Here is a 12,058-nt window from a genome sequence, read left to right as displayed (position 1 = left end):
AATTTTCAGAATTGAAGCCAAAAATTTTGTGTAAAGATACATCTTTTGAGCCTTAACATTAAAAAAAAAATTTTTTTCCCCCCCTTCCCTGTGCTGGAGATTGAACCTAGGGCCTTGTACATCTAGTCAAGTGCTCTTCCACTAAGCCACATTTCCAGCCCTCAGATGGGTTGTTAAAATGATAGTGTACCACAAATAATTTTTATTATTTATATACTAATGTGAAGGATGGCTTATTCTGTCATTTTTGATTGGAGGAGCATGTGAAGTGAGTAAGAGGACAGTGACTCCCTGAAGCAGGAGAAAGGATTTATTACTAATAGGAGAAAAGCATAGTGAAATTTGCTTCAGGCCTGCCTTCTTCCACCTTTAACAGTTTGTAGCTCTATTTAGGCCAGGCCCTCTGGTGTTCTTATAAGCTTCATGAGGACTAGAACTGTCAGTTCCCTTCATCACTGTATACCCAGCATTTTCAATTTGTACAGTAGAGCCCAGGCAAATAGATATTTGTTGAATGAACAAAAAGATTGATGTCCAAAAGAGTCTGAATTTATTTGGTTATTAAGAATAGACTATTTTCACATGAAAATGTTTTGTTGATATCTTATAGAATTAGAATGAACCTTTTAAATCATTTAGCAAAGTCAGACAGTTCATGAATCACTATAAGATCTCTGGCAAATCTTTTTTTAGTATGTGATTTTTTTTTTTTTTAACCAGGCACTTTATAGCATTGAAATCGGACAGATCTTGAGATTCTGTTGTACACTAGATCTATTTTATACTGAACTTTCTCTAGTGCAGCTCCAAAATAAGAATTATAGGGGCAGAGATGACAAATCAGAGAGTTAATGGAGGATTAGTAACATTTATTAATTGGAAATTCTGTACTGTTAGGAAGATAAAAATTGAAGTCTAGGCAACCAAAAAAGATCATCACTGAAGTAATTAAACAAGGCACAGTTTTATGGACTGATACTGCTTTTGCAACATCCTACACTCTAATCTTCAGGCAGGCAGTTGAGGGTGGGGAGAGAGGAGGAAACCCAGACACAAACTATACTGTAGCACCACTATCTTGCACACCTTCTGCAGTGGTACAGTGTGGGACCTAAATAAATTCCTGCCTACAAATCACAGACCTTGGTTGCTAATGACTAATTTAGCAAGATTGAGAACATCACACATAAGAATATGTAATAACAAATCCCATCATTATGTGCAACTATAATGCACCAAACAAACAAAACAAAACAAAAAACGACTAGGAACATCAGATTAAAATCTGAGAAGAGCTATTCCAGGAAGAGCGTCCTAAGGTTCTCAGAAAAATGGGGAACTTGATATATATGATAGAAAAGAATTTCAGCATAAATCAGTAGAGGCACAGAAATTTATTTAGGAGAGCAATGAATATACATTCAAGGAAGAATACCAGTCATCTCCAGAGTGGAGACTGTTTGGGGGTTCCTGGCTCCTCTTGAAACTTGGTGAAGGGTGAGTATGGGTTGCTTTGTAGGGATGACATCAGTCTGGTGATTACAGAATGGTTTATTGTGCTCTGGTCATTCTCTGGATCTTTAGGCATATGTGGATAGTGATCAAGAGATAGTGCTGGAAAGTCCCTTAAGTTATAGTTTCTAAAAAGATCATATCTCTCTTTGCTTTATTGGTTTATTGATGGACTCACAAACAGTGCACAAGGTAGATTTACCGATTTCCTGGAAAATTGGGAGTGACTGGCTTGGGAGAGTGACTGACCTGACAATGTATTAGAATTCCAGATTAAAATTATATTTCCTTGTCCTTCATGTCTTCTTTTTACCTTTTTTTTTCTTCAAACTTCTCCTGTCCTACATTAGGAGGATACCTGCTTTTTGCATCAATAAGTCTGTATCCACTCTTTCACTATTTATTGAATACTGACTCTATGCCAGGCATGGTCATATTCATCTGTGAACAAAACAAAGATCCTTGCTCTTGTGGGTCCTTTAGTAGAGTGCTATCCAATAGAAACATAAGTCACATGTAATTTAAAATTTCTAGTAGTCACATTTAAAAGGAAAAAAGACACTTGTAAAATTAATTTTACTAATGTGTGGTATGTATTATGTATGATATCAATATGATGTAATATGAAATAGTATAATTTAAATGTATTAAACACTAGTATTTCATAATATAAAGTCAACATTAATGACTACATTAGAACACTAATATATAACACACTTAAAAGGGAATCACAAATTATTAGTAAGATATCTTACATTCTCTTTTTTGTATTAAGATTTGATCTTGGGCTGGGGATGTGGCTCAAGCGGTGGCGCGCTCGCCTGGCATGCGTGCGGCCCGGGTTCGATCCTCAGCACCACATACAAACAAAGATGTTGTGTCCGCCGAGAACTAAAAAAAATAAATATTAAAAAAAGACTCTCTCTCTCTCAAAAAAAAAAAAAAGATTTGATCTTTTGTGTATATTTTACCTTTATGTCGTATTTCAATTTTTAGAAAGCATATATAGTTAGTGGCTACTGTATTCATAGTCAGGCTTTAGAGCATAGTGCTTGCTTTCTGTGGATCGACAAGTCACAGCATCTTATTTGAGACAGAGTTAGTGTTAGGGTTAAAAAAAAGTTCCTGGAAGGGCTGGGGTTGTGGCTCAGTGGTAGAGTGCTCGCCTAGCACATGCGAGGTGCTGGGTTCAATCCTCAGCACCACATAAAAATAAACAAATAAAATAAAGGTATTGTGCCCAACTATAACTAAAAAAATATTAAAAAAAAAGTTCTTGGAAGTACCAGAATTTTCAAAAAATCCACACTCCTTAACCATTGGCTGGTAAAAACCTTAGATGACTTGGTGCTTGTTTGTCTCTTTTTCTTGCCAAATCACTCTGGCTAGAACTTTATCTAGTACTGTGTTGAATAGATATCGTGAAAGCAGGCATCCTTGCCTTGGTTCTATTCTTGAAGAAAAGCTTTCAGTCTTTCACCATTGAGTCTTTTGTTCACTGTAGGGATTTTGTATATGACTTTTATTATGTTGAGATAATGCAGTTTTCTTCTATTTCCAGTTTTGTGTTTTTATTCTGAAAGAACATTAACTGTCTGAGAAAGATTAGGAACCTGGAAAGAAGACCAGATATTTATTATCATTTTGTAATATCTTACTACTTTAGAGGATTGTGGTAAGGATAAATGAGACAGTGCATGCAGAACTCTTAGCAATTCTTGGTTCAAAGAGTAGTGGCTCCGCTACTATAACAGTCCAGAATGTTTCTTTTCCCTTCTCTTCTTGCTTGACCTTTTCTCATGTTTCTTTTCTCTTGAAGCCTTCACATTTATTTCCAGTTTCCTAATCTTTCTCAGACAGTTTCACTTTTGAGCTTTCAGTGTTAGGTCAGAAATCAGGCTTGGGTGGATTAGGGGTGACCTGGCTGGAAGCAGGAAGGGTGACATTGGTTAAGTGCTTCATGCAGAAGACTTGCAGCAAGTCTCACTGTGTTCCTTTATTTCCTTTCCTTGGTGTAAAGCTGTTGGTCTTCATTTTCTTCAAGAATTGCAGGCATCACAGGGAAGAGTGTCTGAATTTGCTTTTTGAGAACAGGTAGCTATAGTAGTACCTGCCACCCAGGTATTAGACAACATGTGAAATAGTGATTTTGTATGGTCATGCTGATTTTTGGGACATGTTTTTTGCTTTATGAATGACACTGGTAATTTTATTTCTTCGTTTTTGTTTTTTCTTTTTTTTTCAACATTGGGAATTTTATAGAAAAATTTGATTATCCTTTCCTCAGAAAAGTGTTATGAAAATAATGACAGATGTTTGTGTGTGTATGGGAATGGGTTCTTGATTATTTTCTCTTTAGCCTTTTAGTAGAGGTTTAATGGCCATTAGGAAGAAGTACTTATACGTGTGCTCTCTGGTAAGAATTTATCTAAAATGGCATTTTAATATAGTTCAAAAAATATTTCTTTCCAGTTAACAGAAGATGAAATTGCAACCATTCTAAAGTCTACACTGAAAGGATTAGAATATTTGCATTTTATGAGAAAAATACACAGAGATATAAAGGCTGGAAATATTCTCCTTAATACAGAAGGACATGCAAAATTGGCAGATTTTGGAGTGGCTGGTCAGTTAACAGTAAGTTAACTTTAATAATTTTGGAAACACTTTTGCTCATTTGGTGAGGCTTGATTGTAACTAAACTTTGATAACTTTTTGGGGGGTCTGGAAAGAAACATGTAACTTCATTGTTCTTGTGGAGGATCCATAACTGAGCCAAATTGTAAGTTTATAATTTAAGGGACAGTGAATATAAAAATACATCTTGTAGTCATCAGAATGTTTAAGTGTTGTAACAGGGAAGCTATATCATTTCCCTTGGTACATTGGTTTTTATAGTTTTTACTGTCATAGTACTATTTTCATTGACTGCCTTTAATGAAGTGGAGATAGTTACTTGTAGACTCTTGGTTATTTCTAAAATTCCTAATATATCATACTACAACTAGTTGAGGATTTAGGAAAACAGTCCACTCCCTGTAGAATTTGAGAATAGAATTTGATGTTTTAGCATAAATATTTTAAAGAACATGTTGTGTGGGCTGGGGTCGTGGCTCAGTGGTAGAGCGCTCACCTAGCATGCGTGGAGGCACTGGATTCGATCCTCAGCACCATATTAAAAAAAAAGATATTAAAAAATGTTGCAAACAGATTTCCTTTGTGTTTTATAGTAGTATTCATATTTATGTAATGTTTTTGCAGGATACAATGGCAAAACGCAATACTGTGATAGGAACTCCATTTTGGATGGCTCCTGAGGTAATTCAAGAAATAGGATATAACTGTGTGGCTGATATCTGGTCACTTGGCATCACTTCTATAGAAATGGCTGAAGGGAAACCACCTTATGCTGATATACATCCAATGAGGGTAAGAAATTATAGTTTGTTGTCAACCTTGTAAGTGTTTCAGTTTTGCAATGCATACACAGAATAGTAAATATTAAATAAATAAGTTCATTTGAATTTAGATTCTGTGCAAAAAGTAGTAAAATTATCTGTCAAAGATTAGTGACTGTTAATTCTCTTCTCCTTGTATTCTTTTTTCCCCGGTGGCAGGGATTGAACCACTGAGCCACATCCCCAGCCATAGTTCTATTTTTTATTTTGAGGCAGAGTCTCACTAAGTTGCTTAGGGCCTCGCTAAATTGCTGAGGCTGGCTTTGAACTTGTGATCCTCCTGCCTCAGCCTTGCTGGTTGCTGAGATTATAGGCTTGAGCCACCATGTCTGACTCCCCTACACTCTTTTTTTAAGTTTTAAAAAATTTGTATTTTTTAAAAAATTTTATTATTTTTTTACTGTGAAAAATATATATAGTCATATAAAATATGACTAAAACTTTTTATTAAGGTAAACCTGGATAAAAACTAGAATGTATCACCTACACAAAACATTATACCCGTACACATCTGTAAAATACTCTGAAATTTTATATATGTATGTATTTAAAAGGTATAATCACTAAAATTTTCATAAGACATAATTTTCACTTAGTGAGAGTTTCATTATACTTAGGTGGTAAGAAAATTTGAGACCATAAATTAATAAAAAAAGAAAATTGATGAGAAATCAACAAGTTTAATGACAATGTAGCATATTTCATATAAACATGCCTGGTACAAAGCCTTAACCACAGAGAATCTCTGAACTTCCTTAGCTCCTTCAATTTATTTCTACTCTTTTTTTAAATTTATTTTATTTTATTTCTTACATACATGACAATAGTGGAATGCATTACAATCATAATTATCCATTCACAGCACAATTTTTCGTAACTCTGTATATAAAGTTTGTTCACGCCAAATTATGCCATTATACATGAGCTCTCTTATTTTTTTTTTGCATTACAATTCTTAATACACCTTTATACTACAATTTATCATATCTCTGTATATAAGGTATGTTGACACCAAATTCACATCTTCATACATGTATTTTGTATAATGATGAGGGTCTCCTTCCACCATTCATGCTATTCCCCTTCTCCCTTCCTTTCCTTTATACCCCTATTCCCTGTCTAGAGGTAATCTTCCTCCCATGTTCTCCCTCCCTACCCTATTTTGAGTCACCCTCCTTATATCAGAGAAAACATTTGGTATTTGTTTTTTTTCCTCCTTCTCTTCCTCTCTCAACCTCCCAAATGTTACTATTTCTACTACGTATAATTTACTAAAATGCAAATAGGTATTTGTTTCTATGCTTCTTATTGTCCTCCCATGTACTTAACTACCCTAAAATACCTCCTGTCTATTTTCCTGCTAATAACCCCCTTTATTAGAGTTCTCCTCCAAAGTAGCTAAGGTATATTAACCCCATACCCTCACATCTTTCCTCCTTAACATAATGTCCTACAGCCAACCCTCAGTTCTCTGTTTCTTTAGCTAGTCCTTGTTGAGAAAATAGAATTTCTTTTTTGAGCACTTTTATATTCTCCTATGGATTCTTTTTGGAGGATATGCCTTGCTTATTCAAATCTGATTTCCTGTGCTTTAAAATGGTTCCTAATGACATTTCCCCCTAGATTTATTATTATGTGAATTTCAATTCTTGTAGATAAGTACATTTATCTTTGCAAATTTATTGCCCTCTAGTGGCTGTAGTTACTACAAGAAGGATATAGGAATGAAATGGGAGGAATGTATGTATGTTTTTGTGTATGTGTTTGTAGAAGATGATATGGTGACTGGAGAAATGTGTGAAATCAATAGAAGGAATGAAAAAGAATGCAATATTTTAGAATATCTGAAGAGGAATAAATTTGAATTATGCCTGACATTATAATGTTATTCATTAAATTTTAATAAGATAAATATATTATACTGAGACATTTTACAGAAATAATTCTTTGAGTAATACTGTTGTATACATATTCCCTGTATATATCAACTCCTTTTGCTAAAACAAAAAATAAATTCTTTATTTGGAAGTAACATAATACATAGCAAGGTCAGCATAGAAATAGGGACACAAATTCTCCTTTCTTCTCTAATTATTATTTATTTGTGTAGTACTTTCAGCTAAGATATCTGTAGGGTGATCCTCAAATGAGTTGTATCTGACGTTAAAGCAGTAGGGTTTACTAAATTATCCAAGGTCGAGTTCCAGAGCTGGGAATTAATATAGACTGCTATTCTGCCCCTTCCTTTGTAAATCTTAATTTTTCATACAAATATTTCATCATATTAAATTTGACCTGTGCTAGTCTGGCTGATAACAGAGAATTGAAATATGTGGCTCCTGATTCAAGGGTCTTAAAATATCACTTGAGAGTTTGAATTCATACCTATGAAATAGTAAAATTATAACTGAAGATGGTATTTTTCTTTAAACAAATATACATGAGCTGTATATGTTGTAAACTTCCTAGGATGCCTTGCTCACTTTTTTAAAAAAAATCAATCTATATCCTACCAATTTTTCAAGTTCCAACTCAAGATTTTGTTTATATAGAACCTTCCTTGACAGCTACCACCCAAGTAGACTTCTCTTTTTTCTCATAATTTGTATATAGGTCTTTCTTGACTCCATGGTTCTTTGTACAGTTTATCAAGGGTTGCCTTGTGCACTTCCAAACACAGTACAGTTTTAAGTTTTTAAGTTGCTGTTCAAATGATATTGTCATTATTTAACTTTTCTTATGTCCGTGAGCTATTTCACCATTTAAAGTATTGAATTACTAGTTTTGGGAAGCTGTTAAGATCAGATTTTTTCAAAATTTGAGTCACCACTTAAAAGCTCAAATTTCATGTATATATCATATCTATAATTTTTTTAAAAGTTGTAGATGGACACAATACCTCTATTTCATTTATTTATTTTTTTATTTGATGCTCACGATCAAACCCAGTGCCTCATACATGCTAAGGACAGTGCTGTACTGGTGAACCACAATCCCAGCCCCTGAAAGCTCAAATTTTGTCAGACAACAAGTACTCTTTGTTGTTTTTCTTGAAAGGACAGACTTACTTGGTACATTTTTGAGAAAATATCTGTCACATACTCAAGTCCTAGTAATCCTAAGGTGTTCTGTCAGTTATTCTTTCAAGTAAAAATGGTGTTCCTTGAAAAAAGAGTTGTACCTTAATTATTTTGCAATTTAGTCACAAAGTGCTCCCCCCCTCCTTACTCTTTATTTTGTGACTTCTCTAATGGTTTAACAACTTGTTTTGGCAGTGCTGGGAATTAAACTCAAGTCTTCACACATACTATGCAAATGCTCTACCACTGAGCTACACAAAGTGCTTTCTCTGGGGATAATTATTGTTTTTTGATATTCAGGGAAGTACTTCATACATATTTTTTATTTTGTTACAAATATATTAAAAAAGATGTATTCCAGGGTGGAAATTTAATGAGATTAATAATCTTTGCTGTTTCATCAAGTTTTGCAGTAGTTTGGGAATACCCTTGGCCCATAAAAGAAGGAGCTGTCTAAGAGAGGAAAAAAAGGATTGTTGAAGGCCCAGCTAAAATTTGACATTGAGAAATTATATTGGTAACAATCTTAGTTTCTTGGCCTTCTAAATAGCACTCAACTGTGGAGTGCACTACATCTTGGTCTTGATATCCAGATTTAGGTTTTAAGGAATGCTTTTCTTGGAAGGATGAGACTGGAGGATTTAAGGATACTATTGAGTAGTTTAGGTATCAGTGGGGTACATTCTGGAGAGAGAGGAGAGTAGAAAGAAATGGAGAAACAAGGAGCTAGAAGAGGATTCTAAACTGATTAAATCAGAATCTCAAATCTTTTCAGTGAGTTAGAGAGCAGATAAAGGGATAGTTAAGGTATGAGAAACTGGTAGAATATGAAAATGTGATTAGTGAGTGAAATATGGAAACTTTCCTATTGTAACTAAATTTTTTTTTTTACTATATCAGCTTTGTGAAAGAAGTATTATAATCTCCATTTAATTGGTAGATAAAATGAAATGGATATTTAATGAATTGCATTATTTGTTAAGATGATATAGCCTGTTAATAGCAGCACTGAGATGTGAGCTCAGGCCAGTCTATGTTCTTGCCTAGATAACCAAAAATAACCTCTTGTGGCTAGAAAAATAAGAGATGCCCAAACCATATAATCTCATAATTATTCACTTAAAATGTGATTCTTCTAAATTTTCTAGGAAGTAAGGAAACATTTCATTTTTTAAAAATTTTTTTCTCATCCGCTTGTGGGTAGTGATACAGATTAATGAGAGTAATCTACAAAGTTGTCACAAAGAGATGAAGATATGATTAACAGAAAGATAGCAGATTATTCTCTTAACGTTCTATCCCTTTCTACCGTGCCTGTAACTAGACACATATATTAGGAACACTCCAGAACAGTAGTGCTGACTTCTGAATTTAGTGATCTGGGATTTGATTTCTCAGTTACTTTCTTAGACGCATCATCCTTTTACTATGCTCAGCCTCCAGCCTTGCCTGAAACCTGTTCTTGCCTAGGCCAGCTAAAAAGGGAAAAAAGTGTAGGATGAGCTTGCTTAATTTAGAACAGAGTTGCTCCTGCTTAAGTAGCCATAGATTAATATTGTATTTTTCACTGATTAAGCTTTTTGTAGAACATATATTTGTAGTGTCATCACATGAGAAATATGAAGAACTCAAAGATGGCATTCATTAGGGAATGAAAATGATTAAGTTGGAAATTTGCAGTTAATTGAGAATTGGTCCTTTGATGGTGTTAAGGTTGAGGTCATTTGTTTATCCACTTTGGCTTATCAGATACTTTATCATTCCTGAGATAGAATAAGAGGTATTTGGTGTATAGATATTCAAGGAGGAATTTCTTAATAAAAAGGGCTATTAAAAATACTAGATTATTTGATAGCAAGGGATTAACTAAATTTGTTAATTTTAATGTGACTCTTTTTAAATTTTTTAAAAGAGAGAAATAGTTTCATTTTCTTAAATTTTAACTATACTCTTCTGCCAAATTCACATACTTTGTTCCTTAGATAGTACTAAAACCAAATTGATTGTTTTTCAACACAGTTTTGATTTTGTTTCAGTGTACTGTCTTTCATGTTTGTTTTCCCATTGCTCAGCATAATGAAAAGGGCAAGGAAAGAACTGTTAGAGTTGGACTGAGAACAGTAGCAAAAGTGTCTGATGATTTCTTGAATTAAGTGAAAGCAAAGAAAAAAAAATCAAACTTGAGAAATTTCCTTTTAAATAATATAATGTAGAATGTTTATTACACCTTTTTATAAAGATATACAAATATGTTGTGTATTTTAGAAAGATTTATGTCAAAAGTGACTTGAAACAATTGTAGGCACTTAAAGGATGGCAGTTTTCTGGACATTCAATGTACATAAAGCATGACAATCTGTTTTGAGGGTAAATTAGGAATTATTTTAGACTGAAGGAAAAAAGCCTTCCTCTCCTTGTGTCCTTACACCACCTACTTTTAAAGAAATAATCCTGTAGATGTTTTCAAACATGGAGAAGTTATTTTTGATAACGGATGTTTTTGAAAATAATTATATATATGTAAAATGAAAGAATGTTTTCTCCTTAGCTTTGCTATGTTTTTCAACTTATCTCCCCTTCCCCATCAACTTTTTAAATTTTTGGTGCTGAGCATTCAACCCAAAGGATTTTATTTGCTAAAGTCCACCCCTGCACCATTTTTTTTTTTAAAGCAGCAATTTAATAGGTGAAATAAATACTCTAATACATGCAGGGTGAAAACAGACATTGATGGCAGTGGGGTTTGCTCTTTTCAGTGCATAATAAAAATACTATAGCTTTTCCCCATTGCTGATCATATGGCACTACTTTTTTCACAACCAAGTATACTCCTAATCCAACGTGGTTTCTTTAAAAAACAAAAAACAAAAAAGTAGTTAACCCTGGCATCCTATACATAGAATGCCGGAACATAATTAGTATCCACATATATGGTATGAAAACCAGGTTTATGTTTTTTAAAAATAATAAAACAAAACACTGAAAAAAATAAAAGAATTCATAGTCTCTTTCCTGCCCAATTAATAATGAAATTTGGTTGAGAAGTTCTGGAAGATGGGGCCTTGGTAGTAGTGAAAATTGAGTAGTACTGCATCTGGCACACTTACATACTTTCTGTCTCCCAGCAGAGGCCCTTCAGGGCTCAGTAGATAACTGGCACCAAGCATTTTACCCAAGGGTGAAGAGTATAAGTATTTTAATTTAGACTAGGGGGCCAGAAATCAAGGTGTTGGCTATGTCACACTCCTTCTGGAAGCTCCAAGGGATAATCCATTCTTTGCCTATTCCAGCTTTTGGTGGCTGCCTACAGTCCTTAGTTTTCCTTATGTTGTAGTTACATTGCTCTAGTCTGACTGTATTTTCACATACATTCTCCTCCAAGTGTCTGTGTCTTTTCCTTTGTCATAAATTTCTCTTTGCCTTTCTCTTGTTAGGACATTTATCAATGGATTTTAGGACCCACTCAAATAATCTTTCTTCAAAGACCATTTTTTTTTTTCCAAAAAAGGTTACATTTATAAGCTGTGGGGATTAAGACAAGGAAATATCTTATTGAGGCCCCTGTTCAACCAGCTAAACTCTCTATAATCTGTTCTCTTTCAGATTAGTTTTTTTGTGTGTGTGTATGGAATTTAAGATTAATAATAGTAATTGACTAAAAAATGAATGACTCACATATTACATGAAATTTACTGTTGTAATCATTTTAAAGTATGTAGTTCATTGGTTTTAAGTGCGTTTACACTGTTCTGTAATCATCATCAATGTTAATTTCCAGAAATTTTTTTTCATTATCCTAAACTGAAACTATACCCATTAATCAATAATTTTCCATATCCTCTTGCCCCAAAACCTGGTAGTCACTATTCTATTTTCTGTCTTGATGAATTTGACTATTCTAAGTACCTGATTTGAGTAGAATCATACAATATTTGTCCTTTTGTGTATAGCTTTTTAAAAATCTTAGCCTAATGATTTCATGGTTCATCCACATTGTAGTGTGTATCA

General features: G+C 33.8%; 1 protein-coding gene across 2 annotated transcripts in view; it reads left to right on the top strand.

Moving 5' to 3' along the window:
- Window positions 1-12,058, top strand: part of Stk3 (serine/threonine kinase 3) — a 370,473-nt gene that overhangs the window by 94,818 nt on the left and 263,597 nt on the right. For both annotated transcript variants that reach the window (XM_058585630.1, XM_046464887.2), the window contains exons 5-6: window positions 3,985-4,149; window positions 4,774-4,941. In XM_058585630.1, the coding sequence (XP_058441613.1) occupies window positions 3,985-4,149; window positions 4,774-4,941 (333 nt within the window). The remainder of the gene's footprint in view (window positions 1-3,984; window positions 4,150-4,773; window positions 4,942-12,058) is intronic.

This window comes from Marmota monax, unplaced genomic scaffold (assembly GCF_021218885.2).
Source record: "Marmota monax isolate L192 unplaced genomic scaffold, Marmota_monax_Labrador192_F-V1.1 WCK01_AAM20220418_F8-fsc00003, whole genome shotgun sequence".
NCBI classification, from domain to species: domain Eukaryota; kingdom Metazoa; phylum Chordata; class Mammalia; order Rodentia; family Sciuridae; genus Marmota; species Marmota monax.
The sequence above is the reverse complement of the archived record's forward strand: the minus strand, read 5'-3'. Positions and strand labels throughout refer to the sequence as shown.